Source organism: Magnolia sinica, chromosome 16 (assembly GCF_029962835.1).
Source record: "Magnolia sinica isolate HGM2019 chromosome 16, MsV1, whole genome shotgun sequence".
Classification (NCBI taxonomy): domain Eukaryota; kingdom Viridiplantae; phylum Streptophyta; class Magnoliopsida; order Magnoliales; family Magnoliaceae; genus Magnolia; species Magnolia sinica.
In genome coordinates, this window is record NC_080588.1 from 30,498,448 (window position 1) to 30,524,525 (window position 26,078).

At 37.9% G+C, this 26,078-nt stretch overlaps 1 protein-coding gene across 6 annotated transcripts in view; it reads right to left on the minus strand.

Moving 5' to 3' along the window:
- Positions 1–26,078, minus strand: part of LOC131229884 (uncharacterized) — a 63,890-nt gene that overhangs the window by 17,991 nt on the left and 19,821 nt on the right. For 3 of the 6 annotated variants that reach the window (XM_058225936.1, XM_058225935.1, XM_058225941.1), the window contains exons 2-5: positions 24,244–24,324; positions 20,897–20,968; positions 12,633–12,735; positions 11,776–12,397 (exon numbers count right to left, since the gene is read on the minus strand). In XM_058225936.1, the coding sequence (XP_058081919.1) occupies positions 11,776–12,397; positions 12,633–12,735; positions 20,897–20,968; positions 24,244–24,324 (878 nt within the window). Of the gene's footprint in view, positions 1–11,775; positions 12,398–12,632; positions 12,736–20,604; positions 20,720–20,896; positions 20,969–24,243; positions 24,325–26,078 lie in introns of those variants that run through there. The other 3 variants (XM_058225938.1, XM_058225937.1, XM_058225940.1) reach the window with 2 other exon arrangements.

Consider the following 26,078-nt stretch of genomic DNA (forward strand, 5'->3'; position numbering starts at 1 on the left):
TGGTGGGCCCATAGTTAAGGTTCACGCTCAGTGCGGCCCTGAGAAGTTTTTAATGGTGCCCGTTCAAGAATCACTGTTTCCTGTGGTGTGTTCCACATGAGATTTGAATCTGCCTCATGGTCCTATCAGGCTCGTGGTGTGGCCCACCATGATATTTGTGAGAAATCCACTGTGTTCATCCTTTTCTTTCATGGCATATTAGTTGTCCATTATGCATCATATCTGAATATAGTTAGTTGTCTTAGTTCAATCAGACAACGCATAGCTTAAGACCCTATACAAAGGAAACCTATTATGTGCACTTCTATTTTGAGATTTTATAATTTAAAAGTGTGTATTGAGGTATTTTTTTAATAATTCCTGAAGTTTCATTGAAAAATTCAACCAATTTTCCAATGTTTCCCCATGCTTCCCAAAAAGTGCGATAAATTACACGAGACAAACGATATATCCCATGCGATAACCGATATGTATCTGTATCCCAAGGGTGCAATACATTGCGCGACACCGATATTTCGAACACTGGTTATAGTGATGAATGAACGCAATTACCCAACAATATAATAAGAGATTTAAGCAACATTAACTGATTAAATAGTACAAATGAAAAGAGAGAAATATCCATCCACCCATAATATTACAATTTAAGCCATCAAAAAATAATGACAAATATCCTGATATAACTCGTAAGCAAATGCAAGAAAAATAGAAGGCAGTGTCTTATCCTGCAGCTACATGTACTGTCTCATCTTGCTTGTCACTCTCCTCTTCGTCGAACTCCTCATCAATAGAGTTCCCTTTTCCCCATATCGGACACAACCAATCCTGTGTACAAATGAGCGTGTCAACCGATTCAGGTGTAAGTGAGCTTATATACTTGTTCACGACCCTACTCTCCATACTAAAAACAGATTCTGAAGCCACAGTTGAAATTGGAATTGATAATATGTTTCGTGCCATTAACAAGAGCACAGGGTATTGTGAATCACGAGATTTCGTCTTCCACCAGTCCAAAATATCAAATTCATCGCCTTTGGATTTTACAACTAGAAGTGGCTCCTTGAGATAGTTTTCATGTTCTGATACAAGCGTCTATATTTGAGTCTCATTCTGTTGTGCCACGTAAGACATGAAATCATCTATCGTTTCTTCTTGCAGTTCATTAACAGCAGAACTAGAACCCACGTGAGGAGATCTGTCTTTTGCGGCGCACACATTGAAGTTTTACAGATCATAGACTGTATCACGAATCTTATCGGCCTCAGGGACACCCATCACACCATACAGTTTACTACATATGAAATCGACTATCATCATCTTGTATTGAGAATCAAGAACAACTATAACATCCATTACCAGACTACACTCAGACCAATACTTATCAAACTTTACCTGCATACCCATAGTCATTAATTGTAAAGAGTTCAGTCCACTACTGCTTTTGTGCAAGACATCTTTTACCTTCCAAAGTTCTGGCAAAAACATATTTGTTGTTGGATATTTGCTTCCTGAAAATTTCTTCGTACAGTTGTAAAAAACTAAAAGGAACTTGCGAACTAATTCAGCTCTCGACCAATCATCTTCAGAAGGCAACCAAATATACGCACCATCACGCACAGCATAGTGAAAGCATGCATGTCTGAAAGCTATCGTTGAATCCAACATTTCAAAAGTTGAATTCCAACGTGTCATGACGTCCAGCTTCATTATTCTCTGAGTTGACAAATTCAACCACTTCACGATCTCATTCCATGTATGTAATCGTGAAGGTGACCCCCGTATGTACTTCACACTCTTATGTTCTCGATCGTTGGATCAATTGTTTTAAGGTCATCTTGTACAATCAAGTTTAGGATGTGGGCACAACACCCTAAACTGGTTGCGCAAATTCGTTATCATGCTATCATTTGCAGAGGCATTGTCTAGAGTTATTAAGGAGATTTTCTTCTCAATTCTCCACTCCATAAGATATCTGTACATGCGGTCTGAAATCATCAGTCCACTATGAGGAGGCGCAAGAAATCGAAAGTTTATAATTCTCTTGCAGAGCCTCCATTCGACATCAACGTAGTGAGCAGTTAGTGACATATACCCCTTTCGTTGATTGGATGTCATCCACAAATCTGATGTCAAGCTAATTCGGGAAATCGATTCCAACTCTCCTTTTAACTTGAGCTTCTCATTTTCATACATCTTCATGCAAACTCTCTTTATTATTGTACGGGAAACCTTCTCGTATCTGGGGTTAAAGCATCTAGCTAATTCGACAAAAGCAGGACTCTCTACCATCTGAAATGGTCTTTCATCGGTAATAATTAATTTGGCCGTCAACTCATTCACCAACTCTTTGTTATACTTATAAATGGACAATGTACCCTCCGACGGACCCACTGCAGATCGGGTAAATGCAAGTGTATGTTGCCCTGATGCCAGAGTTCTCACTTTTTTATAATACTTTGAAATATGTTTCTACAGAGTTGTAGTCCAACCATCTGCTTGCTTAGCATACTGAGTCTTGCAGTACTTGCATTGTATCTTCACAGTGCCATTCTTCAGAGTTACTTCTTTAAAATCGCCCCACACTACCGATGTCTTTTTCGTTTTTCCTCCAATATGTGACTGTGAGGTACTAGTATCAATGGGCACCTCCTCAGGCACTAAACTTAATCCTTCATCTTCAAGGATCACCGGCGACGTAATTGACAGACCACCCAGGGTATTGGAAAGACCCTCACTTTCCATCTAATAGTTGAAAGATACTAAATCATATTAGCATTAGCAATCTAATGCTAAAAGAGTTATACTAAATCCTACATTAGTTACTCATCCAAGGTTGGATAGATTGTAATACTTTCATATTCTCATTTAAACGTCCACGCCGAAAATCCGACAGCATCTCCCTATGCCTCTCCAGATAAGTTGATCTTTTGTTACATTCTGATGCCAAATATCTAAGTAATGTGAAGATATTTGTCATTGGAAACGAAATGGAAGAAACATATCTAGAAAGAAATGAGGAGATGGACCACAGATCAGGTATGAACATTTAAATAGATTATATGAAAGCATACTATCCATCTAACATTGAACCGTCCAAAATGGGGCAATTTGCGCGATTTCTATGCCACCAAAAACACAATATATCTATGTATGGCCACATAGAATCCTCAAATGGACAATTAATTATCTAACTCACAATCACAAGTCACAATTAAATCTTAAATTAGTTACCCATCCAAGGTTGGATAGATTGTAATACTTTCAGATTCCCATTTAAACGTCCACACCGAAAATCCGGCAGCATCTCCCCATGCCCCTCCAGATAACTTGATCTTCCGTTACATTCCGATGCCAAATATCTAGGCAATGTGAAGATATTTGGCATTAGAAATGAAACGGAAGAAACATATTCAGAGAGAAATAAGGAGATGGACTGCAGATCAGGTATGAACATTTAAATAGGTTATATAAAAACATACTATCCATCTAACCTTAAACTGTCCAAAATGGGACAATTTGAGCGATTTCTATGCCACCAAAAACACACTATATCTATGTATGGCAACATAGAAATCCTCAAATGGGCAACTAATTATCTAACCCACAAATCACAATCACAAGTCACAATAATTTGCTAATTGCAATTAGCAATGTAAATGGTAATACCAAAAAGCAATGTAAATGGTAATTCCAACAAATTAACTACTAATTGCAAATTATACAAACATATTAAGTAGTAAACAATAGCCAATAAGGAATAAGCAATAAGCAACAATTTTATCCCTAACATGCAGATTAAATTGGTCCTATGAAGTCTAGTGTCTTGGTCTAGTTATATACATGTACAAGTGACCGACATCTTGCCATTTAATCTCATCTAATACAATTTCATACCATTTAATCCCATCTAATACAATTTCATACCATCTAATACAATTCCATACCATGTAATCCCATCAGATTGATAGACATTCATTGAACAGTTAAAAATGAAACATATACAACAGTCCTGAGTTTGATTTGGCCTACCATAGTAGTGTAAATCTACAATTCCATACCATCTAAATGTGTGTGACTATATGAACAGGTTGGATGGAAATTAAATGTAATGGTGGGCACTAACGAGGTTTTAACGTTAGGCGTTCAATCCTCATTGCTTTCTGTGATGTGGTACACTTGAGCTCTGCATCTACCTCATTTTCAGGCTCATGCTATAGCTCTGAATCTGCTTCATTTTCCCTTCATCCAAGTCTCACCATTAAAAATTCCATAGGCCCATCATGAGGTTTTCATATTTGAAATCCAACCTATTAATAATGTCTAAAAGAACTGGATGAAGGGAAAATAGAAAGATCAAATTGATCCAAAATCTAGTGGACCGCACAGCGAGCAGGGGTGGGCGGACAGGACCACCAGCGAGCCAGTGGATTGCACAGCGAGATAGGGCGGGCGGACCACCAGCGAGCCATGGCTGGCTAACGAGCCACGACCGCATAGCGAGCCAGTGCAGTCCACCAGCGAGACAGGGTAGGCCACTGCTTCAAAATAGTCCAAAATACAGGATAAAATAAAAAACAATAATAATAAATAAAAATGAAACCTACGATACCTACCTGATCAATGGAGATGATGAACGGTGATGATGAGTGGGCCGGGCTGCTGAATGGCCGGATCGAGATGGGTGCGGGTGCGGCGCTCGTTCGGGTAGAGAAAGAGAGGGATTTAGGGATTTAGGGTTCGGGTTGCTGGGTGCAGGTAGGTAAAAAGTAAAAAGTAAATATATATATATATAGAGAGAGAGAGAGAACCGATCCGGATCGGTCCGGATCAGATCGGATCCAATCGGATTGGATCGGTCCGGATTGACCATTGATCCGAACTCGATCCGATTTACGGTCGGATCTGACTGGGCTAACTCAATCCGACCCGATCCTGGCCTTCGGGTTGAATCCGTCCGGTTTCTGCATAGCTCTATTCGTGGCTAATGGGGTGGTCCACAATCAAGAGTGGCCCAAAGGTCCATCGTGCGCGATCCAATGGGCCAATCGATGTGTCCATGCAATCCAATGGTCCAAACGCTCCATACAAGAAACTCACACGCATCTTCCCAGTGTGGGGTCTTCAACGATGGCTAAGAATGCGACTTGGGCCTCATGGACCCCATGAGATAATCATCTAGCAATAAGTGCTCGGATGTCCTCATCAATTCCCCTCGACTAAGGAGATATCGCCTCTGGTGAAATCAAGCGTCGATGATGCTCGAGGAGATCCGGGTCTCGTCATTGAAGCTTTGTCTCCGTGATCCATATGTTGTCTGAAAATGGCCTGCCCTTCCACTTGACGAGGCACTCCTGATAACCTCCATGTCATGTGGAAACCACTCGCTCATACCAGATATCCTCTATCGTCTCTCTTGGTAGGTGTGTATGGCAACAGATGTTAGATGTTGGGAAGAATAGACAAGTATAGGCCAAGGGTCATGGGACAAGTCAAGAGAGCTATCACCAGGATCAAGGTGATGGTCCGAATAAAGGCTAATAGGTGAAGGTATTGGACCGTCAAAAGATAAAAGATCTTCTACTTTGAATATAGATCTAAAACCCATGTCAGGTGGAAGATCCACAACATACGCATTATGTCCCAATTTACTTATTATCTTATAAAGTCTTGCACTATGGGCTGGTAGTTTCTTAACAGACCCTTGTGGAAACCGTTCAGGCCTCATACGAACCATCACATAGTCACCTATCTGAAACTCTCTAAATTTGTGATGAGAGTTAGCGAATATCTTGTGTGTTTCATTGCCCATGCTAATCCGATTCTAATTTCAACCAACGAATCATGGATATGACATGGAAATGCATTTGCGAACTCTGATGGACTATGGAATACTGACATAGGAACCAACTCTATTGTTCCATCCTTAGTCTCTCTATCAAATTCTTTCGTAGTGATAATATGGAGAGACTTAGGTTGTGAGTCTTGTGACTCTTCACTATTCTCACTCATCTTCGTGTTTTTCTCCTTTTTGTGGTGACTATGGGAAAAAGAGGATCCAAGACACCTAACAAATGCAAGGAGTGCGGTCTCAATAGGCTTAGCCTCTTCATTACTAGTACTAGTGACATCGGGCTTATAAACTTCTTCTTCGTACTCGCCTTGATCAACCACATCTTTATCCAACTCAATAATGATGAGGGCCTTATTTTGCTCTTTTGTAGGACATTGATGTGTAAAATGCCCATATCCTCAGCAGTTGTAACATTGCATGGACTCATCAGCCCACACACTAGTACCAGCCAACCCTTTCCCCTTTTCGTCTCTGTAGGTGGGTCTTGAACTAGTAGGGCCATTAGGTTGAGCTCCAACGTTTGGTCTGGCTCCTAGCAGAGTGGGCTCGATGTTATAATCTCTTAGATCAACCCACCTCACGAATGGCGGTTTCAAATACCGCTCCAACTCTTGCACCACTTGATAGGCGTGCTCTAGAGTGCTCACATTGTGACATTGTGATGAATGAGGTCACGCTAGATCTCTGGGCGGAGGCCCATTCTAAAACAGGACAATGTGACTAGAGGGTCCTCCTAAGGGATTGACATTAATCCAGGAGCTTCTGTTGATAGGAAAGGGGAAGATATTTCTCTCTTAATATCTCTTTCATCTCAACACAGAGAGACTGGATCCTCTCCAGATCTTTCCACCTATCGCTACACGTTCGTCCAAAACAGTTTAGAGTCTCACCCCGCTCCATCTTGGCAAACCTCACACAGCGGGCATCAGACATGTCATACCACTCAAAGTAGTAGTCCATATCTATCATTCAGTCGAGGAATGCCTTGGGGTCCAAGCGACCATCAAAACTAGGGGCCTCAACTTTAACGCTATTCATGGCCTGCGCATCTAGGTCATGGCGGTCATGACACTCCTCACAATGTGGTTGCATGTGCGCACCACCACGGCCAACACCTTGGCCACACCCATGTCCATCGCCTTCAACTTGACGCCCGTCTTGAGAGTGAACATCTTCCCTAGTGTCGAGGTTCACTTGAAGGGAGGCTTCTAGTTGATTGACGCACACATTGGTCGCGGTCAATTGAGTAGCAGTGGTCCTATTGTGAGCCGTAATGGCCGTAAGACAGTTGTTGATAGCGTGTCTCAACAATCTGTTCTAGGTTCATGGTAGTAGGGTGAAGACCAAAACCATACCCAGATCGCGTGGGCATGCACGAAAAACCTAAGGTGAAGACTCGACCAAACCCTAGAAGATCCTAGACAACCCTAGATGACCCTATATGACTCTATATGCACTAGATGCGCTAACAACCCTAGATTTACTGAATATGACAACCTATGCTAACCTATCGGCTTTGATACCAAATTTGATGCAGGACAAGATGATCTAACCTAATATGATGCGTTGAAACTAGATAGTGGATTAACTAGAGCAATCTAAAAACAAGATAACGCTAAACTACCACAAATTAAAGAAACTCATATTTGTAACATGTGAAGGTCCAAAACACCTAACAGTCCTACAATATGATTCTTATAAAGTATCAAATAATTAGGATCGTGTAGAAGATAGGACTCTCCCTTAACATAGGTATTAAATCTGAACATTCATGGAATCAGTTGAGTTCTAAGAGTTTTGCACGTTTAGGGTTGTTTTAAGGGTTAGGAAATGTAGGGAATAAGTTTAGAGTATTTAGCAAACTAGGAATTTAGGGTTTCGATATAGCAATTTGAGGATTTAGGATTTTGGGGATAGGGATTTGAGGGTTTAGGGGTTGTAATTCAATGAAATCTTCTCCATTGCCAGGTCCATCAATTCATAAATGAAGCCCATTGCAGGCCTCTCCTCTGAATCTACTTCTCTTAGAACACTTACCAAAGGAATGGTTCCCTTGAAGCATAAGGCAACTTGCGGCCAAAACTTTGGATCAAACATTATGATGACCGGTACTTTTAACTCCTTTTGGTCTTTTAACCCAAGAACATGAACACCATTGTTCTAATGCAAACATGGCTTGAAGACCTTTCTTTAGCTTATAAATACTTCATGAGATGTGCAGTTGAAAAGCATGTCACTGCTAGCCTTAAAAGCTCATTATTATTTGCGAAGCTTCTCATCATGTCGAAGACGATTCCATGCCCATAAATAAGCTTGGTAATTGTTCTTGCCTTTTCAAGCATATTAGAATACACCTTCATCTTTTCGATATCTTCCAACATTAGGTCTATGCAGCGTGCAACATATGGAGTGCAATATATCATTCTTCTCTTCTCCATTAGCTTCCTCTCAGCACTCACATAGCTCGAATGGTTATTTGTGATAACCTAAACTACATTTTCTTCCCTAATCTCTTCCACAATATCATTAAGATACTTAATAATTTCCATCTTTTATTAAATCTGAAGTATCGATAGACTTCTAAAATATCATTCCGGCCAGAATATTTATCAAGAAGTTGATGATGCCTCTATTCTTTCCATCTGCTCATCCATCAGACATAATTGAGCACCCATAAACTCTCCAAGAATCCAGGTATGCTTTCATTTAAATTGTTAATATTACTAACCTCCTCTTTAGTATCCATATTCTCATCTCATGCATGGATGGTGGCTTTAAACACTACCCAAACTTTCCAATAGGCTTAGACAATGCCAAAAAGTATGGGCTATTGCACAATTTGAACGGCAAAGCATTCCCCTCTACGCCCAAACTTTCCAATAGCCTCACAAGTCTTCAGTCGTACACGTGGAGGCCCTTGTATAGATGGTTAAAAATATCTGATAGGTGTACATGTAGAGTATTCTCCATCAACAATAGGTCCCACAATTTGGATGGTCTAGATAGTGCTACATCATTTCCACATGTGAGGAGGATGAGTCACCACCATTCTAAAATTAGTGCTGAACTAACATAAAAGTTCATCCATAATATACCTTTTTGTAAGGCAAGAACGAAAGTATTCCGTAGCGTACGCTACATATGTTACATGCAATATAGTGTGTAGCATATGCTACCCCCCACAGAGCATGCGTAACATGGAAATACACTATTTCTGTATGCTATTTAGCATGGAGGCTATATTACACCACATAGCATATGCTACATGCTATGCAGACACAAACCCAGGTCCAGCAAACTCATCTAGACTAAAACTCAGGTTTGGATCAAATCCATGGACCTCAAGGCTCGGCTTAAACCCCATCCAAAGAAGGATGGACCTAGGTGCCAATCCAGCCCATTTGCCACCCTACACATCACAGACATATATCACAGATATATTACCCATTTTCAAGTAGCGAGTATCATAGCACATCACAGTTTGCAACAAAAGTTCAAAATGGAAAGGAACTTTTGGTTATGAATCTATGCATGAAAGGTTTTAGTTGGAACCAAGGTATCCTGTATCCATTACGTAACAGTAATAGCTTGACCCATTACACATTACAGAGGCATAACTGCCCCATTTAAAAAATGAACTACAATGGTCTGTTATGGCCTAGCATAATGGCACTAGGCCTTTACGCATAGTAACTGGGGAAGGAAAAAAAAAAACTGGGATTTCTTCTTTCGACATGACTTGAGCTAGGCTTTGTGTCGCTAGGACCATTTACCTCCCAGTAAAGTATTTAGATACCTATTTTTGTCACAAAGGGAGAAGCCGATCACTTCTTTCTTCTCCTCCTCCCCTGCAAGGCTGCAACATCTCTATTCAAAGAAAATCCAACAATGTGGCTCCTTGTGAACCTAGTTTTAAAAGGGGGATTTTTATACTCCGGTGGCGTATGGCGCTTGATACACTTGCACCCAGAAAATTGCATACATGGCATATTAACTCGAAGTAAACCAGTTAAATTGTAGGACCACTGTTGCTAAGTCAATCCCAAAATCAAATTGCTTGAATGATCGTAACCTCTAATTTGGAGACGCTTGTTTGTTGAAATAGGACCACTAGATATTTTTTTATTCAGTCCAATAAATGTCCACCGATTTGATAGTCGGCTGATAAAAGAAGCATAATTTCAGGGCTTGTTTGATTTTCCAGTGCACTGGTAAATGCCATTTAGAAGAGTAATAATTATTTCCTCATGCATTTACAGCATTTTCATCCGTACCTGATTTCACTACCTACTTTTTTGACACGAAAACCGAGAACATTACAAAATATCTGTGGGTCCCACTGTGATGCATTTCGCTTATCCACACCGTTCATCCATTATGCTAGCTGAATTTATAGCATGAGAAAAAAAAAATTGAGGCATATCCAAAACTCAAGTGGACCACGCCATACGAAAAAGGGAATCGAATACTTACCGTTAAAAACTTTGTGGGGCCACTGTTTCTTTTGGTGTGGGCCACTTGAGTGTTGGATTTGCTTCAATTCTTGTCTCATCCTTCAAAATATTGTAGTAAAACAGATGTACGGAATGGATATATGATACATTACTGTACAGTTCAAAAATTAAAATCATCTCTTTTGAACTGGTTTCAAAGGCACAAATTCCTACGAATTTTCAAACACGGTGAAAACGTAATAATTACCTATTTACAGTGTATTTACACTGGCTTTGAAAAAACAAACAGGGCCTCAGGCCATTTTCATTAGTGGGATGAGTTCCATGGATGGCATAAATTTGGGGCTGATTTTGAAGCATCGAATGGTCCCCCAAATCGACGACGACATTCGTTCGAATTTTTTTTCAATTTTTTCTTCAAATTTCCTAGGGGAAATGATGTCAAATGCCTACGGATATGCATTAGTGGGATGAATGTCATAGATTAGATTGCATAAATTTCGAGCCGATTAGGAGGCATTCAAGTGCACCCCCAAATCCGTGACACTATTCATCCGAATTTAGTTCCAATTTTTTCTAAAAATTTCTAGGGGGGAATGATGTTAAATACATAAGGATGTGCATTAGTGGTATAAGTTTCATAGCTTGCATAAGTTTTGAGCCAATTTGGAATCAATCTAGGCCTGTCAAGTTGATATAATCATCATCAAACAAGCCAAGACCACATTCTTACCAAAGAGTGAACTGCTACACCATCATAAACATGTTCAAAACCACAAAGGAATACATATTTAGAATGCTATCAATATTTCGGATTCTTCCCAAATTTTTTTGGATTACGGTTTTCAGCTGGGCTGTTACGCCCACTGTTACTGTGAGGAATAACTTGGTTAGAACTTACCAACAGGAATCTTCAATGCAAGCGATTAGTCTTGGTTCAAAGTCCTGCTGCTTCGAACTCCTCCCCTTGCCACTAAAATTTTTTTACGACTTCCTCCCCCCTCCCACAATCTCATCCACAGATTTTTATCAAAATAATTGGCTTTCTTTTTTTAAAGGACTTGAATGGCTAGTTCTCTATATTTTTCACATATAAAGATGTATTTTTATTTTATTTTTTATATAATATTCCAGTGTACTCTAAGCCACTCCCACTTCTACATTTTATTTATTTACTTTTTTTTTAATCCCTGCATCCGCTCCTGCTCCCCAAACAAATCCTACATATGCAACTAACACCAAATTACAAGTAACCATCTTTTTACTAGAGGTTGCTCATTTTCTAACTAAATTTTAGCATCATGACAAGCAAATTAATATATGAAGAAAATGATGAAGGCATGTCCTATTGTACAAAGATATCAATAAGACAAGGTTGCACGAAAAGTGTATGAAGATAATTAAACACATAATTGAATGTAAGAGGTAATGGACTCAAACTGCATAGAGGACAAACGTATAGAAACCTACCACATTTGTTTCAATAGAGATAGCATGTGCTCTAGCTCAAGATTGAAAGACTGATCTGATATATCAGGGATGTAGAATACAGATTTGCTGCTGTTCTTCTGCCACTCCTCAAGATGCTCTTTGAATTTATGAAGAATTTTATTGTTTCTGTCAGATGTCACTAGCTTCTCATGTAATTCTTTGTTCTCCTTCTCCAAACAATCAATCGTATGTTGTGCATCCTTAAACCGGGCTTGAAGTTCATCAATCAATGCACCCATGCTAGCTTTCTCTTGAGCAGCTTGCTCACTGAATTTCTTAGCTTCGATGTACCTTTGCTCCAACGCTATTTGCTCAAGCTTCATGCTTTCTATTTCACATTGGGATTCCAATGCAATAGATGAAACTTCTGCCTCAAGCTTCTCTATGCGTGAAATTGAGTTTTGCAACTCAACTTCTTTATGCTTTAGTGACCGCATAAGAAATAGACATTGAGCGTCTGATTTACCTAGTTCCTCTGTCAAACAACTTACATTCTCGTGTATCTTTCCAGCTTCCACAAGCTTAAGCTCAAGGCTGTGAACATGCTCACCCAAACAATTTGCCTCTACATTCCTAAGATTTAGTTGATCCTGCAAGTATTCTGCAAGATTGATTGTTTAGCCAAGCACTGGGAAAGAGATAGAACTAAGCCCAAGAAGATAATGTTCAGTTACAGTACTTGCCAAAGAGAGTTGCAATGAAAAAGAAAAAGAAAAAGAAAAAGAAGAAGGAAAATTGTGGAATGAAAATAGAAAATTAAAAGTGACATGCATATAGATAAGTTTCTTCAAAACATGGCAAAAATGAATGGTTAAAATTAAAGGTCGGGCCATTACCTATTTCTTGAGAGCAATTTTTAAGCTCTCTTTCCAGTTCCTTGATGTACTTCTTGTCCTCCAAACGTGCATCTGTTAGTGCCTTCACATCAGAGTCTAATCTCTGCATACAATAGAGCTTGGAAAGTCAGATGCCTCGACTATTCCGCACAAAAGAAAACTAAAATATTTCCAGTATTAACAGTTAGACTTACAATATAATTTGATAAATAGACATTTCAGCACTCAAAAACCAATTATCACTAGTTCAAAACTTGATCAACACTCAGCTCGGCTGAGAACTTGTTTGGCCCCACTCCAAGTATCAAATCCAAACTTCAATTTTGTAACAAGTAGTTTATTGACTGCATTGATTTTTAGTAAAATCACAAAAGATTGCATTGGCTCCAAATTCAGACTAGAAACTTAAAAGGCCAACTTTGTAATTGAGTCTGAGTCTTTAAACTCTGCTTTAAAAAATCCAGTTGAGTTTAGAAAGGAGAGAATAGAAAATGCAAAATCTTCCCCCACATTAGAGTCAATCCACATTGGGGAAACATGCACCTTGCTTTGGGGTAGCAAACATATGGTGAACTAGGAAGAAGGGTAACTGTTACACGTAAATCAATACATTGAGTAGTAGAAGCATTTACGGTGAGTCAAAAGTCTGCAATTATATGTAAATTACAGATAGTTACTGAATGAATTGTATAAACCATTTGGAAATCAATGATCCAACATCACTGAAATATCCGATGCTACCCAAGTACAAGTACGACACAACTATGTCAAGGATAGAGCTTTTACAATTAGAACAGAAGTAATCTACATAGGTAAGGCAAGCATCTAGGAGTGTTTAGGAGACAAAAAGAAACATGTTTTGTTTCTTGAAGATATGGAAACTTGTAAGCCTTTCATATTGTGTAATAGAAAAACTCCGACCATTTGTTCAGATAGAGACTCATATAACCATCCTGATGAGGACATCCGAGCACTAGTCAGAGTATACCAGAAGAGGAGGAGAGCTTTGGCCCTAGTTCCAGCATCTCTAAGGTTGGATAATCATTATATGGGGCACGGATGATGCGGACATCACACCACCACTTCGTACATATCAGAGACATGGGCCTCGACGGGCTACATCGGCACTTTCACTTTGGCTAGGCGACTAATGATGATCACTAGTGGTCATCGGTGAGCATTAGAACAGCATGGATGGCATGAATCATATTTGGAGATTATCTCACCGTTGATCATGGTCTACATAATTGTCCATTCATTGGATCTTCTTGTGTCCCATCATGGGGCCATCCAATGGTTGGATTATGTTGGACCATTTTGTCAATTAGTTCTTTTATGTTACTTGATGATGTGGACATTTTAGTTTGTGATTGGACTTTTGGGAGGGTAGGTTAGACTTTTTACTTTTTAGGACATAATGGGTATTTTTGCTTTTGTTACTTAAAGGATAAAATTGTCATTTCAACCAAATTTTGCTATAAAATAAAGCAAGAGGGGATGTCCAGCCCTAATTGTGAATTTGGAGAAATTTTTGAGGCGGCCTAAACTTCATTTATACCCTTAACCTAACCCGACCTAAACTTCCACTTAACCCACTCCCCCTGACCGTACAACCGTACAGCCAGTCTATACAATTGTACAGACAGACTTGTATGGCTGTCCATACGGACAGCCTTCCCTTCCCTCTTACCCTTTTTTTCCCTATTAAAACCCTAATTCCCAAACCCCAAATTCCAACCCTAGTTTCCCAAAACTCTAACCCTAAATCCCTAAATCCTTAAACTCTAATTCTCATATCCAAAACCCCCAGATCCCCAAACATTATTTTCCCCAATTCTGAAAACCTGAAACTATTTCCCCAATCTCTTAGACCTCGAAATCAACCCAAGCCTACCAATCCTAAAAAAGTCAAGTACTTCCCTTGCATGATGATTAATACCTATGCTTAGACGGAAGTTCTACCTTCCATAGATCCTGATTAATTGATATTTTATTGGATCTACATTTGCTAGACTGCCGTATTACTTGAAAATGTTACATAACTGAATTTTTAAAATTTTGTGATAGATTCACTTTACTTTGTGTTTCCATTGCTTCAATTAATCTGTTATTTAATTTTTTTTTACATCATCTTAGGTTAAATCAATGTTTTAAATATCATTACCGCGTAATGTATTGCACCCTTGGGATACAAATACATATCAGTTATCGCATGGGATATCGGTTGTATCGCATAATGTATCGTTGTTGTTGCGAAACATGAGAACATTGGGAACTTGGTGGAATTTTTCAATGAAACTTCAGGGATTGTTGAAAAAGACATCAATACACAGTTAGAAATCAAAACATTACAAAAAAAAGTGCACATAATGGGGGAGTTTCCTTTGTATGAAGTCCTAATGTATGCCTTGTCCAACAGAATATATGCAAGTATATTTAACGTTTTTTCATATAATAAGAAGACATATATGGAAACACAAGCAATACATTCAAAAGCAAAAGAAGAATCACTAGATCAAGTTACATACATGTTTGATTTTGTGTTTGGATACAAAGATTGCAACTAATTTGCGAGAAATTGAAAATTTTTTATTTTCGCAATTTTATGCACCTTGGCCCATCTCCCTAAATCTCGAAATCGAAGCTCCAAATTCATTATTTTTCATGGAAAACATGAAGAATCATAGATTTGTAACCATTTGACACTGATTTAACATGATTTACAACAAAAAACTGGATCGAAAATTGAAAATGTTCACCAGATTGAATAGGTGGGATATATTGGCTTTACCTATGCGTTTCGTATCGCACAAGTAGGATACAAGATATATCGTGGATATACCGGCTGATATCGTCAATATTTAAAACACTGGGTTAAATCATCCTTCATGCATCACATTCACAAAATCAAGAAGTCATATGAGATGAAAATCTCACCTATGGTTCGGAACACAGATTATGAGTAAATGAACGACCATAGGAATGTGAGTTCAACCCAAAGGAAATTAAGAAGACGCTATAAAATTATAGTGAAGTAACACAACCAAAATCAATGATCAAAGTTAAATACTCTATGACTACATTTTGATTTTTACATCATTGGAAAACCTTGCAGAGCCTACTTGGCCTTTGTAGTTATTGAGAAAATCAGTGTAAATAAGCTGTTAGACCAAGTTTATGTTTGTGGATCATTGATGACACTAGGCAAGGATCCTTCCAAGCTTCTTTCACAATCCTTGCACAAAATGCCTCCCCTTATGCAAGATGTCTAGTCATGGAATCAACTATTTTGCAATCATGTTTCTTTTTCTAAAAGAACTTCCAGGATTGGAAAAGAGTAAATATTTCTTCCTCATCAACGAAGTCATCAATGGTTCTGTGAAACTCCAATCTACCTCCTGTTGACAAATCATAAATGAGGATTGGAGACTTAAAGTTTCACCAAGTCAGCTCCCTCACCAGCATCAAAGTCATCTTGGCCTTTACCAATACATTCCATACTGCACCAAACTCTTTCTCATGAAGTTTCAACATCAAGTTATATAAGTTGTCATGAGTATCATGATCTATAACTAAACTACTACAAATCACAACTTGTAATATATGGTGCGAAGAATACCTACTATTCTACCAATTTGAAGCACTTGGAAGATGTTAAGCTATCTAGATGAACTAAAAGAAAGAAAAAGATATTCATATTAAGAAGAGAGGGAGAGAATATAGCTTGTAACCAACCAAACGTAAAAAATTCAATAATCAAAATACTCCTTGCAACAGTTCTTAGCAACTATTTATAAATAAATAAAACATAACTTGGAGCATAAGTAACCTAAATTGTAACCAATCTTAATCATGACCTCAATCATCCTTTTGAAGAAAGGATTAAACTATCCATGTATTGAAAATTAAAAGTCCAAAAGATCCCTAATTACCTGGTGATAATCACAAGGGATTACATTGTGGAAAATAATGTCCTATCTTCCTGATGATGACAAGAATATAAAGAAGAAGTGGGAGATATGATCTTAAAAGATATACATGTATGATGTATACATACACGTACATAAAGCTATCTATAGATGGTTGTCTGTGCAGCTGCAGGTGCCTGACTCAGGTGTTGTAGTAGCTATAGATGCTGAGTTGATGTGTTAATGGTCATAGTCAACAGTGACAGAGATGGGTTTGGATCTGTGGAGAGTTTGAAAGGTATGTAGACGATGATGCTAGATGGCAGAGACAATCAGACGCCGTTGTAGAAGATGGGCATGGATCACTGGTGCTGGAGATGTTGACAAGCATAGATAGCTAGCAACGAATCCGTAGTGGCGGATCTAAGAGGGTTCTAGCTGTGGTGCAATCGTCATATTTGGAGATGGTGATCACTGGAGATGGTGGTCCAGACTCAGCACAGTCGGTTCTACTGGATCCAAAGCTGGTGATGGTAATTGTGGTGCGGTGTGTTGAAAATATAAGGGCTAAGAAATCCAATTGTTATGGGAAAGATGAGCGGCAGTGTTGGGTTTTTTCTCTTTTTTTAAAGATGGACAGGATTACAGGCTATAGGCAATGTTTTAAATATCGACGATATCGACCGATATATCCCACGATATATCTTGTATCCCACCTATGCGATACAAAACACACAGGTAATAATGATATATCCCACATGTTCGATCTAGTGAGCATTTTCAATTTCCAATACCTTTTTTTTTTTGTTGAAATTATGTTATATTAGTGTCAAATGGTTATAAATCCATTGGTTCTTCATATTTTTCAAGAAAAATCATGAAGTTGGAGCTTTCATTTCAATATCCATTGGTTCTTCATGTTCCCCAATTACTTTTATTTTTGAAATTTTCCTTCAACCAACTGTCAATTGAGACCAACTTCAAAGTATTTAGGAGTACTTGATGAAATGATCATCACATACATTCTAATTTCAAATTTTGAGTGTAGGTGGTCCAATTTGGGGGGAAATTCAAAATTTCACTAATTTCCCCCAAATTGCTTGCAATGTTGCACTCCAAACATGATGAGGGCTGATCTACTGATTTTTTAAGTCCTTGTCAATTTTCAAAAAATAAAAATCATATTTTAATTAAAATTTATTAAAGTATTAAATTTTTTTCAAAATTTCGATTCAACCCGGTTTCAATTGAGACTAATTTCTAAGTATTTTGGAGTGCTTGATGAAATGATCATCACATACACTCTAAATTCTATGCATTCAATTTGAATATAGTTGCATTAGTTCAATCAGACAGTGCATAGCTTAGGACTCTATACAAAGGAAACCTAATATGTGTACTTCTTTTTTGAGATGTTATGATTTAAAAGTGTGTATTAAGGTCTTTTCTAACAATCCTTAAAGTTTCATTGAAAAATTCAACCATTTTCCCAATGTTTCCCCATGTTCCCCAAAAAGTGTGATAAATTACCTGATACAAATGATATCCAATGCGATAACCGATATGCATATGTATCCCAAGGATGCGATACGTAACGTGATACTGATATTTTGAACATTGGTTGCAGGTTGGAGTAGGTCATGAAGATGGAATGGTTATATTGTAATGGGCATAGGGATGGATGACAAAATTGAAAACAATGGCAGTGGGCTAACAACACAATGACGAAGATGCAAATAGAATGACGAACGGAGGAAGGTATCAACAACGGCATAACAATGGTAGCGAAATCATGTAGGATCGGCACCACCTTGATACCATTTAATCACAAGGAACTACGTTGTGGAAAATATTGTTCCATCTTCCACTGATGAAAATGACAAGAATATCAAAAGAGGGGAGATTTGTAGAGATCTTAATAGATATACATGTATCCATCCATATAGCTATCTATAGTATGTACCATTGTACATGTATAGCTACATACATATCCTATACTCTTAACACTTGGCAACTAAGAAACATAAGGAGGAGCTTAAGAAACTCAAATCTCTTCAACTTACAGGTATCTTCACTACTCAACTTACGGGTATCTTCACTAAAGCTCTTATCGTTGAAATTAGATGACATATTCTTGGCAAGCTAGGCATGATTGCTATTTATGCCTTACTTGAGGGGAAAGAGTGGACATGCATATTTCTGCACCATAGACTCTCTCTCACTAAAACGTGGACCTTCGCTCTCTAGACCATGGGCAGTCTTTTGTACTCCTCTTATTTCTCTTATTATTTTTGTTTCTTTATTTTTCTATTTTGCCCTTGGTTCCAAGGGTATTTTATGCAATTTGAAACATCACTCAACATAAATAAGAAGAGCGTTGGACGTCCAGCCCTAGTTTGATTTTTTTCTCTCTAAGGCTTTTTTCTCTCTTACACTCTAATACCATGTTAGGGAGAATAAAGAACTTAGGGAAAAGTAAAACTTACTTAGGATTGGTCAACCAACCCATTCCCTTGAATATTAAGATGATTACTAAATTACATAAAGTGCCTTTAGCATAAAGAGTAAAAATGGAGGTAAAAAATAAAAGCCTTGGTTAAGAGTATGTCTACATATATTATTAGTGAGCAGTTATAAGTTTGATAATATCCTTGTAGGTTGTTATGAGCCCAAAACTTGTCTGAGGCAACTTAGTTTGGCAAGCTCCAAATACCAACTCCGTACTCCAATTTTATAAAATCAGCCTAGTCAACAACCAACACATTAGATTTTTAACAATAGGCGAGCTCCTCATTAACTCAGTTGAGTCCAACTTAAAGATCAAAAGACCAACTTCTAACTTGGGTGTCGAAACTCTAAAACACATTAGATTTTTAACAATAGGCAAGCTCCTCATTGACTCAGTTGAGTCCAACTTAAAGATCAAAAGACCAACTTCTAACTTGGGTGTCGAAACTCTAAAACACTAGTTAAAAAGAAAGAAAGGGAAAGAAAAGAAAAGAAAAATCTCTACAGAAAGCCTTAGCACCCAAAGCGACAAATAGGTTCTTGAAGAACCCAAAACAATTGTTGCTCATAATGTAGTTCAGCTATGGACCACTTGAAATGCTCAATGAGGAAATTAAGTATATTCATACTATATAACTAACTTGTTGATTGTAATCAACCTATGTACTAGACTATAAGATAGAGATTAATTGTAATCAACCTATGTAATTGTCTGTTACATTGCACCTGTGGAAGTTTTGTGATCTCATTGCCAGTCCCCAGCCCGAATAAAGGAGGGTTGCATCAGGTTGGCAGCCGGCATCAAACTCAGGCCATGACTTCTTCCATCATGAATTCAAACAATATGTCATTCCCAGAGTAGAGTGGAATTGTGGAACAGGATTCATGTAGTCAGCCCCAATTAATTGGCATAAGGCTTAGATGATGATGACAATTTAAAACTAATCCGCTAAGTTCAAATGTTTTCTAGCCACATGAAACAACAATCTACAAAGGGTGAGTTGCTTGCCAGAGGCCATTGATCCTTAGATAGTCAACTCCCTTTACATATCTTCCCTACTAGAGGAATCAATAATCCTTTTGGGACACTGTTTGCTAGTGTTTCACCAGATGAGTAGCGGATGGCATCCTTAAATTTTGCTTCTTGCCTAATTTCCTTCAAACACTATTTCTTCAGACCAGCTGAAGGTATTCCATTCATAGAAGATCACTGGTATAAAGATGCTATTCACTTGATTCTTGCAATTTCTGGATCACCTATTGAGCATGCTATCACAGGTTATCAATGTTATTATTAAGAGAAGAGATGAGTGTTTACCAGTTTCCTATATGGTTAAATTGAAGTTAAAATCTGAACTCCAATTTAAGGAAAATTTCATGATCACAACTCTTACAGGTCTTGACTCCCAATAACAGATAATAATTTAAAAATGTCATTTGTTTCCAAATTACGGTCTAACCTCCACTCTAACAAGATTTCAAAACTAATCTTATTTACACTCCATAAGTATTTTCAAGCTTTAAAATGCAATTTGATTTAATTTCATTATTTATACCATATGTTTCCAAAATCCCCACAGTTACACACACAAATTTGCAGCTTCACATCTACCGTCTGCTCCAAAAACTCCCCACCCATTACAGAACAACTTCACCCTTTATTGGACACCACTGCAGGAGAGTTGCGCACAACAAATCAGATAGGTAGTATCCATGTACAACTGAATATTAGGACAACTGACAAAACAGTTCGAGAATTTCCAACAGCCACATGCGTGAAATAAGCTATAAAATTATTGTTAGCAGCCACAATCCAGAGACAGAAAGATTCTGAAGAAAAAACAATACCCTGATCAGTTCAGCACTTTTGGACTGCTCATGCGACATTGATTCTCTCAGCACGTCCTTTTCTTTTCTCAGCTTGAGTCACAAATGGAGAGAGCAAAGAGGCAGAAATGTCAAAAGAACCATATCAGTATCGTATCACTAATTAATTACACATATCCAAGTGGAGCTTTGCTAAGCACACACGTGTGCAATGAAGCTCATGCACAAGCCACATATGGGCCAGCATGGTACATATATGCAAGATCTACTCCATCCATCAGGTTGGTCTGACCTTCTACATGTTTTCCCAAAAATAAAATCTGGTCCAATCAGCATGTGGGTGTCAATATTGGAAACAGGAGGATGGGTTAAACTTGGCTGTTTTTCAGAGCCATGCATTTGTTTTCGAACTGTGGCCAACCTGACCAGTAGATCAACCCAATTCTCGGGCTAGGGCATCAATATATTGGTGCCGCACTGATGGATGGATTGGATCTCAGACCTACCATGCCATTCTGGCATAGATGTGACATGTACATGAGTTTTGTTGCATGTGTGTGGGCTTAGCAAAGCTCTATCCAGGTATCTACATTATTGACTTATTGTATGCCAAACTTAGCAAGTTCACTGTTCCTATAGGTAAAAAGTGCCAGATGGGAGTATGCCTCAATGTCGATAGAATTTGACATAAAGAATTATAGGCAGCTAATTACTTGGATAGCCAAGGGCACATAAGCATGCTGGGTACAAAGAAACAAAAAGGATAGTATAGCTGTTTTCATTTTGTTCCAAGCAAAAGGGAAACAAATTTTATGATACCAAATGTCCAACTTTTCCAGACTCAAATCCTTTTCGATAAGAAATCTGGAAAAAACAAGGGGGGGGGGGGGATGTTGCTGGACAGGCAATTTCATTTAGAAAAGAAGAGAAAATGAAATAAGAATCTTCACAGTCTTTTTTTGTCTACCTTTTGTCCTTGTCATTGCGGGTTATTTGGTACACTGATAAGTATGAGCATTCCAAATATCAACGATATTATTGACAAGATCACCGGTATTGTCAGTATCCCCATGTCAGCAACATCGAGATTGTTGGGAATATAAAAATTTCAAAATATCGCCAATATTTTCGATACTATTGGCGATACGTGATGATATTATCGATATCAACAAAACTTTGGGAAAAAATCTCTTATAAAAGTTCCTTGGTATCGGCGATGCCAACAATAATATCTCCAACACCAGCGATAATACCCCCATTACCAAAGAAACATCCGTAAATGAGTTTAAAATGACAGAAAATGGGTAATTCTCCAGAAACCGAAAAAAAAAATATATCCATTTTTCTTTCTTTTTTTGGAATTTTGTTCCTTAAGTGATTTCGGTTACTCTTGGTTTGTATTGAATAAAAGTTTGAATTTAGGAAGAAATCTCAACTTGAAATGAAGACAGGCCAGAACTCAAAGGTGACGAAAAATCCATAAAAACTTCATTTTGTTTCTTCAAATATTAGCATGGATTGCATGGAAATCGATGTCTATTCATGATTCTCATACATTTACACAGATTTGTGGCAATAAAATTAAAATTTAAGTGAAAATTGGAGAAATTGGGGAAAATCCTAATTTCTCCATTTTTATATTAGAGTACCTTTCAAAAAAAAAAAATGTGTTCTTCACTGTTAATTAATTGAAAGTTTTATATAGTGGACCAATGATGACTCTTGGTCAATCTATTGATTGGCTACAATTTTGTATTGAATTTTTCGATAACACAAGGTTAGGCCCCCATAAAATCAAAACTTATTATGAATAGTTTTTTTTTTTTTTTTTTTTTTTTTTTTTACAATATTTTGATTCTTGCATATTCAAACATGTGTCTTTTAATATCTCCTGAAGTTTCAGTCAAAAAATCTACCTTTCCGCCAATGTTTCCCTCAGATAACGATATTTTTCTAAGTGTCGGTAATAATACTGGGGCTATTGATACATGTTTTCGTATCCCGGGTCATCGATACATGTAACAATACCGACACTCTAAACATTGTTAATGACTTTCTATACTCATGGCAGTGTTCCAAATATCAACGATATTATCAATAATATCATCAATGTTATCAGTATCGCTAGGCCATCGATATTGAAACTGCTAAAGTATTAAAAAAAAATCCAAATATCACCAATATTTTTAATTAAATCATTGATAATTGGCGATATTATCAATATCACCAACTCATTGAGAAGAATGTACTATAAAAGCTCCCTGGTATTGGTGATACAATCGATAATATCCCCGATACTAGCAATAATATCCCCGACACCAGGGAAACATCTGTAAATGTGCAAATTGACCCAAAAAAAAAAAAAAAAAACATTTTTTTAAATTTCTTTAACTTTTGTTTCTCAGGTGATTTTGATCGCTCTTAGTTTTTATTGAATAAAAGTTTGGATTTAAAGAGAAATCTCTACTCGAAACCAAAAAAAAAACGAGCAGGAAGTTAAAGGTGACGAAAAATCCATAAAAGCTTTTTTTTTTTTAACATGAATTACCATGGAAATCCATGTCTATGCATTATTCTCATACATTGGCATGGATTTATGTCGAAAAAAATAACATTTAAGTGAAAAATGGGAGTAATTGGGAAAATCCTAATTTTTCCATTTTTATATTGGAAAATGTGTTCTTCACTGTTAATTAATGTGGAAATTTTTTATATTTATGTGTTGGACAATTTATTGATTGGCTATAAATTTTATATATGTAATTTATACTATTTTTATCGACAACACATGGTTAGGCCCCTATAAAATGGAAACTTATTATGTATAGTTGTTTTTTTACAATATTTTGATTCCTACATGTGTGAGCATGTGTCTTTTAACATCTCTTTTAAATTTTATTGAAATTTTTTTCCTTTTTTCCCAACGTTTCTCCAATGTTTCCCTCAAACAATGATATTTCCGAGTATCAGCGCTAGGGATACATGTTTTCATATCCCCGGCCATTGTTGCATGTAACAATACCGATACTTGAACATTGACTCATGCCACATGTTTCTCAGCCCAAACATTTCTTGGTTATAAGCCATCCACAATGGAATCCATGATATGGATGGTTGCAAGGCAAATTTTGACAGTCGCTTGGCAACTCAACACCCCCCCCCCCCCCCCTGAGTCTCTCCTTCTCTTCCCATGTACCTTACCAAGAGAGTGTGTGTGTGTGTGTGTGTGTGTGTATCATTTAAGGAACAAACATCTTATGAAAATATCCCGGTTAATACACAATTTCAGAAAACTCGCAACTTAGTCCAAAAAGACCCTATGTATTTAGATACAGGAAAGTAAGTATGAGGATGATATGAAGTTATACCTCCCAACATGTCGTTGCCATATGCAAAAGTTCTTCAATGTCAACAGAATAGTCAATGCCACACCCAAAACTACTAGACATCTGCAGAGAAGTAAGCATGACTACTCAACAAAGTAAAGGGAGAAAAATAAAACAGAGATGCTTTCAATAAGTTCAAAACCCAGATTTTCTAGTTTTGACGGAGGTCATGCGAAGGGATATGTACCAAATTTTTGAACTTATTTTTCTTCTTTCTTTTTTTTTTTTTCTTATTTGGTTTTTACTCTAACCTCCATCTAAAACTTCTAAATTCCACCCACATCCCTAATAAAAATAGAAGTACTAGCACCTCCCTCTTCCAAATAGTTACTTCCTCCATCCTCGTCATCTTTTAACAAAGAAATGTAGCCTAAATTGCCTGTCTCCTGCAAAAAGGAGAGTGAAGGGGGGAATTAAAACACACTCAATAGGCTTGTGGGTCACCAGTTTCGACAAGTATCCATATTTGTGGTTAGTTGCAACCCACCATGGATGGGCACACATGCCAAATAATCCGGGACTTAAAGATCCTTGCCAGTAGTTTTGGAACTTTTTTCACCTGATGAATGCCGTCTTGTTAACTATCTATTTTGTAGCGCACAAACTGAGAGGCGAGGGTCATCCTATTTAGGAGATTTTTGGGGCATGACCTATCCACAAAAGGAAGCAACAGACCAGTGGTTTGGATTAGAAAACCAGGGGCCACTTGTCATAACCCTAGAACCTAGGCTCACATCAACAATCCTATGTAGTGGAACATCCAAGCCATGAAAATAGCATTAGGATCATCTGGAACAAAAAAAATAAAAAAATAAAAATAAAAATAAAAATAAAAATCCAATCATCTAGCAGTCCACACATATATTGTGTCAAACCATCAACTACCATTGATTTCAATGGTGTAGCCTGCTTGATTGATGTACCATCCTAGTTTTTGGCTCGGATTTTATACTTAAATGACACATCGGCAGGAAATAAGTAGTGTGAAAGTTCATGTACACAATTGTATATGAGAGACCAGAAGCACACAGTAACACAAATGGGAGTTACATGCCTGACATGGTGAACTTCTTTTAAGCATGTGAATACAACATGACACATCCTTCCTAGGTTGCTTTGAATGACCTCACTCTTAACCCATCCTCAATCAGCTCTCCATCATTTTAACTCCAATTGAGGCAACTCTGAGGTTGTTTTGAATAACTTCACTCTCTATTCCCATCCTTCCTAGACTTCCCACACATAGAGCTGGGCATCAGACCGAGTCGGATTGGATTCAGTCCAACTCGATTCGATTCGAAATTTACACGGGCTGACCCGAACTCGATCCGATCCGGGACCAAGTCCGGGACACCTGACTCGAACCGATCCAATCCACAATTGGCTTGACCCAAACCGAGTCTGACTCGGTCAGGGAAACCAAGTCGGATTGGGTTGGGTACGATTCAAATCAATGGTGAAAACTATTATCCTCGCTGCTATTTTCGGTGTGGTCCATTTGAGCTTTAGATATAATTCATTTTTTTTTTCAAATGCTTTAAAATAATCACGAAAAATGGATAAACAGTATGGATATAATAAATACATCATTGTGGGGCCCATGTAATTTTGATCACATTTGAGCCGTTCGTACAACTCGGAGCTCGAAGTGCCGTCTTCACTCATCTTGGCACGAGCCTCTAGTAACGAGTGCAGAATATGCAGAGAATCCCTTTTCTTTTCCCATGAGGACATCAACAGAACCCTCTACAGCCTCCTGAATCCCGATGCAATGGGGCCCATCTTTTCTCCATCCAGACCGTCCGTATTGTCGAGTG